This window comes from Phaethon lepturus, unplaced genomic scaffold, assembly GCF_000687285.1.
Source record: "Phaethon lepturus isolate BGI_N335 unplaced genomic scaffold, ASM68728v1 scaffold5226, whole genome shotgun sequence".
Classification (NCBI taxonomy): domain Eukaryota; kingdom Metazoa; phylum Chordata; class Aves; order Phaethontiformes; family Phaethontidae; genus Phaethon; species Phaethon lepturus.
In genome coordinates this window covers 7,254-15,319 of record NW_010543958.1, presented here as the reverse complement: position 1 = coordinate 15,319, position 8,066 = coordinate 7,254, and the positions used below count along the sequence as shown (strand labels likewise).

Sequence of the window (8,066 nt, the reverse complement as noted above, 5' to 3'; positions counted from 1 at the left end):
TCCTGCTGCTGGGTATTTTGTCAGGGAAAAATGGTCAGCAGGTTTAGGAGTCAAATTCACCTTTATCCAGGGTTGTGAGTAGTTTGTTTTCCATAGTACTCAGCTGGGACCTTCTCTTTCTTGAGTGCAAACATGAAGAGAAATTCCACTGGTCAGTGGTATAGGTCTTGGTGTTTGGACATTTTCAAGGTCTGGAAAGGACAGAGGACATCAATTCACTCCCAACAGTTCCATCAACGGACAGTGAGTATGTCTGGGTTTAATGTCGTTCTGTATCTCCCTCTCAAATGCTGGAGCCATCCATTGTTCTTTTGACCTAAACTGAAGTTTCATCTTCAGGCTTTCTGAAAGACGGCATGAAAGGAGAACTTGTATAAAATCACAGTACAACAGAAGCCTATGCCAAGAATTTTAGATTGTATCTTAACTTTATCAAGCAGTCACTTTGCAAGTTTTGGTTGATAAAGAATTAATAGCTGGGTGTAAGCTGATGCTGCAATTTGTTTTTTAGGGGCGAATGTGGGTTGAGAGAATATTCTGAAGTTAAAACTGTGACAATAAAGATCCCTCAGAAGAACTCCTAAAATGATGAAGGACCACATTGTGCAGAAGAGCACATGATGCCACCCTCTCTATTCCTTATGGAGACCAGCACTCAGGAATAAAAAGTGTTACACAATAGATATTTAAAAAATTATGTTGCAACATATATACTGGGCACATAACTGTAGGTAATGCAAACCAAGTCTGCATGTTTTCATAAAACTCTACTGAGAATCGTTACATCTTTATAAAACAAATCATAACAAGAGATAAAATTGCTATTGGGCGTCATTTAATAATGGTTCTAGCTACAAAACTGTTAAATGCAAATGCATGCACACACACATTTATCTCTTCTTTAAATAATCAAAGTAAGTCTTACTGCTTTCAGGTTGCCTTCTCAAACAGACCTGCCTTGTACTGACATTCTAGTTTCAATCAGGGCTTTACAAGCCAGATTTTACCCAAACTGCTAGCAATGAACAACATAAGTATCATTGACATTCTTAAAAAATTAAAGACTGTGAATGGTAATGAGCCAAAAACTGGTATACTGGCAACTTTCCAATTAGCATGTTCACATAAAGAGGTCCAACTGGGGAGGGAACTAAACCATTATATGGACAATGAAAACCAAACACTTGTCAGTGAGATTTGGCTTTCATGACCCACAGTGATTTCGTTTTTAAAGCTTATTTTCATAATTACTTTATGTCTTGCTATAAGCAAAAACCCTCCCTCACTTACAGGAACTTGAAAGGTTTTACCTGCCTGCCAAAAGAGCATGGCCAGACAGGGTGGGAGGGTGTTAAGGAGAACAGGAACAGATCCCAAGGCTTCACAGAATATTTCAGCTTTCACTGCTTGTCTAGTTTTGTTGTTGTTGTTACTGCTGTTGTTTTCACCTTTTTTCTTTTTTTAAACAAGTACATGCACACACAGATGCCATTTATTTGTCTGCTATTAAAACTGCCTGTGATTACACTGGGAATTATTAAGTATTTGTTACAGCAGGAAGAACCCAGCAAAAGCCCACCTGACAAGAAGTAAGCTTGACTTTATTTTCTTACTAAATGATGGGTTGCCATCCTCACCATGCTTGTGAGCCTCAGGTGAGCTTACTGGCTAGTACTGATTTTTCAATTATGTCTGTTCTTTTTCTGGCCCAGAACGAAAATATGAGCAAGTTCTTTTAGAAGTGAGGTGTTTAAAACCTGTCACATTATTACCTGCTGCCTACAGAATCTCTTCCAACTTGTAACTAACAAACTAAACACCATCTCTTTCTTCTTTCCAGCTGCAGAGCTCACAGAATTCCCAGACTTTTTTAGAAGAGGTTTCATTTTATGTTTTAACTTAGAATTAAGAAAATAAGTACAGTAAATCATCTACATTGTGTAACTACATTATCTGGGGTGTAAGGACAGTATTACGGCCTCAGGTGTAACAGTTTTCCTAGCTGCATAGACTATAATATGAACTGTTGAAAACTCCAGACCTGATCAGCAAATCATTTCTGCATGTTCTTAACTTCCTTTACTCTCTGAGGATTCCTCTTAGATTTGAAGCTGTGTGTGTCCTTAAGCATACTGCTGGATCAAGACAAGAGTATCCAGCGCTTTGTAGTGTGGTGGCCCTCAATATTTTGTATTTCTAACTCATGTCAAACTGTGCATGTGTTTTTAAAGCAGTATGTATACATGACATTACTCACAAATTACAGTACATTCAGAGACATGGAGATGAATCAAAATATTCCTGAGTTGTTAAATGCAAATGCCATATACTTCCACTGTAGTGTCTGTCAGAGTTAAGAAAAACAAAATACAGCAAATAAGAAATTATCCTTTAAACTGCAATATAAAATATGAGAAAGGAGATTTTACTTCTTTTCTCCTATTTACTTAAAAAAAGAAACTTCCTGTGCTAACAGCATTTACACCGTGTACTCTTTTGTATTCTTTTTGTGTATTTTGTATGTCTGTGCTTTATTCCCAGTACATTCAGGTAAATAATATAGAGTTGCCATTTTTTTCAACCCTGTCACTGCAGCTCCATTTGATGTACATGGATTTGTGAAATCCTTCTTTAAACGTACCATCTGCATGGATCCAACAAAACATTTTTCCAGTCCCGGCAGCTTTTTGTTACAGTTTTTAATCATGTATATAGTTATATGTTATTAAAAAAGTAAAAGGATATTTTCTATGAAGTTTTTTCCATTAAAAAGGTTTAGAGAAAGACTTTAGACTGTGAGACTCCTTTATTGTTGACAGAGCTATAAAAATATTAAAAAAAATATTTTCTTAGCAAAAGATCTGCTCTCACAGTAGCTTTATTTTCATTTGCAAAAGTGAATGAAGTAAAAGGCCAATTACATTTTCTGGAATATTATTGCAGCTGTATGAAAAACACTCGTGAATTGCAGATCTAGGTCATAGCCAAAGTTCATCTTCACCCTCACGGTCATAAAGTTTAGCTATTGGGGAAGGTCTGAAATCATCAGAACCAGTGGGGCACCCTTGCAAACTGCTGCATCACAGCTTGAGTTTTGGATAATGTTAAAAAAATCATGATGCCTTTTCTTTCTCCAGTAGATGAGTCACAGAGATGATTAAATTAACACTCAGATCATTTATGGCATGATATTCTACTTGTCTTTAATTCCAAAACGCTAAAACAGGGGAAGAGGACAGACTGAATGTTATTTGACAGCCAGTAAAATACACATGGCCAGGTACTATACAACTCTCCCCCAATCCCTTTGTTCCAGGGTTACTTTCATTGCCAAGAACAGCATTCCTCTTTTGAAATGGTGCCTATTTAGATAAAGTAACTACTCAGTTAATAAGGCCAAGCTACTTCATTATATGGCAAGCAATGGTTATGCCTCAGTGTCACAGAATAATACTATTGGTTCAATCAACACTCTCAGGCAATCACAATAGATAAAGTAACGACTAAAACAGATGGGATAAAAGAGAATAAAACTTACTAATAGGAGTGAAAATTGCATTCTCAATAAGGAGTACTGTTCCTGAAAGCCTGGGGTATCAGGAATGTATTAAGCAAAGTTTCATTTCTATTTAGCTACTGACATGGACAACACTCTCATGGGACTGTGAGTGGGCAATTAGCACCTTCCATATTCCCCGTGCCTCTGACCTGTTTGCAACCTGTCTCACTGCTCCATGTGGTCACATAGGCACAGACAACGGAATGCTTTTCTGAAAGAAAAGTGAAGGAACGAAGGAAGGTTGTTCGGGAACCCATTGAAAACAAGGAGTGTTGTCATCTAATGAAATGAGCAAAGTTCAGTCTGTAGTAAATAAGGACTCTGAGGAGCCCCAGACTGTCACTAATGTGTCATTAAATGTGTATACAGGTGTAGCAAAGGGAAAGTTTGGAGGTAACTGTACATTTCTTTTGGGAGAAGGATGTGAAGAAAGGCAAAAAGAATTTCAGTTCTGTGGCCTTCAGACAAAGCAATGGATTTGATATTACTTGAATAGCATTCACACTCTTATTGATGCCCTGTTAGAAAGAACGCTCTTTCTCTTCCTCCCCACAGAGGGCAGGATAAAAAAGCTTGCCTTGAATGTGCAGAGGCACTGTGTTACACTGCCCTCTTATTTCTCAGTTCTGTCCTGGAAAAAAAGAGAACCAATAATAACACTGAATTCAGGGCACCAATTTAGCTAGAGAGGAAGTCAAAGACAAGCAATACACTGTACTGTTTACTTATGGCTCTCTGCATGGTCACACCTAGAGCTCTGGAGAGCTACATTTACAACCACCTTACATTTGCATCCATACAACTCCATTTACTGCATGCTAAGTCTATCAACACAGGAAGTTATTTTTCTCATAACAACTTCATACCACAATGACTGATATTCACAGTGCTGTATCTATCAGGAAGCAGGAAAAGCCTCTGTGGCTATTAGATGCCATCAGCATTCCCAACCCATTCAAACAGATTTCTCACAGCACATCAGACTACAGCTGCATAAAACACATCTCCCTTCCTTGTTAAACACATAGTTGATTAATTCTTTCTGTATCTTCGCTGTACCTCCTGTGTCCACTGACAGCACAAAGGTATCAGGGAACTATACTGGCTCTGCCAGAAAGCTCAGGAACTTCTGAAGCAAATTGGGGGACTTTAGCATGAAGTTGGGCCATTGAGAAGAATAGATGAGGCTGATGTGAGAGTAGTGGTAGTGTGGCTAGAATATGCTACTACTAGGGCTTGAGGTCCCATTTTCCTCTTCCATACAGCACAATGTGGAGTGCTGGGATGCTGGTTTCAATAAGCACTTGCCCAATTTTCCTCAGAGGACCGGAACTGACACACTGGAATTCAAGGTTAACACAAGCAATGGATTATTACAGCTGGCTGCAGTGCAAGTTCAGTCATTTTAGTGGTGAGGAGCAGGTTAAGCTGTCTGTGTAGCCACAGCTGCTACAATGGGGTAGTGCTCAGCAGCAAGTCCTTGGTTATCTAAGATTGAGGCCTAGAGGCTGTGCACACATGTATGACTGACAATCTGTCCCAAAAACAGTGAGTAGAGGCACAAGAGTGACTTGCATCTTGGTACAACTGGGATAAATCATGAGAGCTGTTGCATAATGCCCCTAATCCCCTTAGCTTACTGTTAGAGGGGGAAAAAAAGCACATCTACACGGCCCTGGTTCATAAGAATGGTTAATTCTAAAACAGTTCATCCAGCTGAGTTTAAATCCTGAACCCTCACTAAAAGCCAACCTCATCCCCCTAGTAGAGGTACACTAGAGCCCAGTTGCACTGTGAAGACCACAGCTGTTTTTTTGTGTTATGAGCAAATTGAAATCCACTCAAGCCACTACTGAAAAAGAAAGGCTGCACCCACGATCCACTGCTTCTTTATGGTGACTGTTTGCACTGTTACTTTTGGTGGGTTCATAGGATAAGTTTCATCAAACAGCAGAGGCTGTCCCACACTCTGCACAGCACACACATTTTTGGCTGTGCCTGCAGTGCTAGGAAGCACTCCAGGGAACATTATTTCACCCCATTTCAGGTGCCATTTATGAACACATTATGGAGGGCCCTTGCTATTAGCTGTAATGCCCTGAAGTCTCCAATGCCCAGGAGGGCTGGGACATCTGCTGAAACAATTTGCCTTAAGGATCAATGAAGTCTGCATTACTGATATGTTCCCCATTACAGTGCATTACTGTAACCATTCCTTGTATTGTCATTTAATCCTAGTATCTAATATGAAATCCTGCAATTCCAGGCTAATTTTGAGGTGTTTTTATCTGCCTGGAGTCTCTTGACAAGACCTGCTAGACAAACCTGGATTGTGCAACTACAATAGCAATAGACTGTAAGAAAAGCTCCAGCTGCAGAGGTTGCCAAGGAGGCTGTGCACACAGCAGGCTGAAGTAACCCAAAAGGGTGTTTGTGAAATGTTTGTGCTGCTGGCAGGCAGCACATTGCCAGGACAGATCACACATCATGCATTTGCACATCAAATGAAGCTGCACTGGTCTGAGAGCATGGGAAAGGCCTGTCTTGAACGGCATGTGTCCTACTTCCTAAACATGTATATTTTACACTTTACACTTGGTTATTGGCCAGATTGAAAGTACCACAAGTTCCCCAAAGCTTGTCGTTTTGTCTTTGAAGTAGAATTGTTTGGATAATGTTTCCTTTGGCAATTTATCTATGTAACAAAGCAGGAACTTAGCTGCACTAGCTTTTGTCGGAGTATTCATACGTTCGTGGATATGCACTCACACACAATTTGATAAGTTTTCATTACCTTGCTTAGGCTCTCTCCCCTCTTATGGTTCCTCATTATGAGGTTGGTGTAACTTGTGCTAATGTTAACTTGCTTCGTTTTGGGGTTTTTCCCTGCTCTTTGTATGCCTGGCTGAGTTCCCATTTCCTACAGCAGCATAATTAGCAAGACATTTGTGTGCAGCCCACTCCTGCTGCCAAACAAAATGTATTTGCACTATTTCCCCTGGCAAAAGGGCTCCAGCTCACGGTCCACTGGTTTTCTCAGACTCTCCTGGGACAAAATGGGACATAGAGCACAATCTCTTGTGAAGTTTCTGCTGTTTCCTGCTTTCTATTGGTCCAAAATCTCTCCCACAGTCTTTGGCACTTGACATCCCATCTCAAAGCACAGTCAGTGCCTGGCAAGACAGGCCTCCTTTTAGTTTTTAATTTTGAACTTCACAAACACTCAGGTTTCTGGGAAGGATGCTGAATGGAAAGGTACTCCTTGCTCCTACCAAGAGACTGCAGATTGGGGACAATGGCTAAAGCATTCCCCTTGCATCTGATGGTCCTGCCACTGGTCAGAACTCCCAGCTCTTTTATTCACCATGAGAGTGTGGTTCTCACTCAGAGCTGGCTAGTGAGATGCCCTATCCCCAGGCTGTACAGGGGACAAAACAGACTGCCTTTATTCAAATCAAGCATTCCAAAAAGTCCAGAAAAGTCATCAAGTACTCTTCAGCCTTATTCTTCCAGCATAATGTGCATATTCTCTTTTAAACACAACCTGGCTGTGAAATTAAGAAGAAAAACACATTGTCTCCAAAGAAATGGGCATTTGTGGAGCTACCGATCTGTGGTTCCCTAGCAGCCTGGAGCTCCTAAGCAGTACAAGAAAAGGTCCTACACTACAACCTTGCATTGCACCAGGATTGCCTTATCACAGGGGATGCCATGTCCGATGGAGGGGAGAAGGCAAGTCTAGGAAGGCTGCTGAGAGCACTATGCCTCCTCTGTCCCGGCATGAAATTACACTGGAACAACAGACTCTTCCAAGGATCTGTCCCATGTTTCTCCACAGTGCATACTGCACACCCTAAGCCACAGGAAGCTATTGCTAGAGAGCTCCTGGGGACTGGTAAGTTGGCCAGGCCTCTGATCACAACAGTATACACAGAGATACCTACTCCCCCAACTGAAACTGCAACAAAACCCAGAGCAATTTCTGCTCCATCTCTGCTGCAGCCCTGTCTCTCCAGCAGTCTTCCCCTTGCAGCATCTGCCTTCCAGGGACACAATTTGCTAGACATTTATGGGAAAAAATGCCACTGGTACAACAGACTTTTACAGGAGTTTCCTTAGTAAATGCAGAACATTCAACCTTCTCCACAATTCCCATTACATTCCCCTTTGTGAACCTCTCTGATGCCATCGTTTCAGATGGCTCTAGTGGGAAAATGACAGTAGACTCCAGCTGCCCAACAGCCTTTCAAAAAGACCTCATCTGCCTTTGTAGTGACTTTATAGCCACGACTCTAGCACAAATGTTTTAAGTTAATTTCATATTTCGTTACAACAGACATAAAAAATACAAGGACGAAATCACCACAGATACTCAGTGTTTCAAATCACGTTGCAGCCCTTTCCTATGAAAATGCCAAACCTGTTTTCTTCCCTGTAGTGAACTGCACATGTATTATAGAAGGACTGGTGCAAAGTTCTGCTAAAAGACAGGGTTGCTGGTTGATTT

General features: G+C 40.9%; 1 protein-coding gene across 3 annotated transcripts in view; it reads left to right on the top strand.

The window, feature by feature from the left end:
* The window catches only part of ALDH1A2 (aldehyde dehydrogenase 1 family, member A2), a 56,329-nt gene extending 53,965 nt beyond the window's left edge, over positions 1 to 2,364 (top strand). For 2 of the 3 annotated variants that reach the window (XM_010288499.1, XM_010288500.1), the window contains one exon: positions 512 to 927. In XM_010288499.1, coding sequence (XP_010286801.1) covers positions 512 to 584 — 73 coding nt within the window. In that variant the 3' untranslated portion in view covers positions 585 to 927. Of the gene's footprint in view, positions 1 to 511 lie in introns of all 3 variants that reach the window. The other variant, XM_010288498.1, reaches the window with a different exon arrangement.
* The last annotated feature ends 5,702 nt before the right edge of the window (positions 2,365 to 8,066 follow it).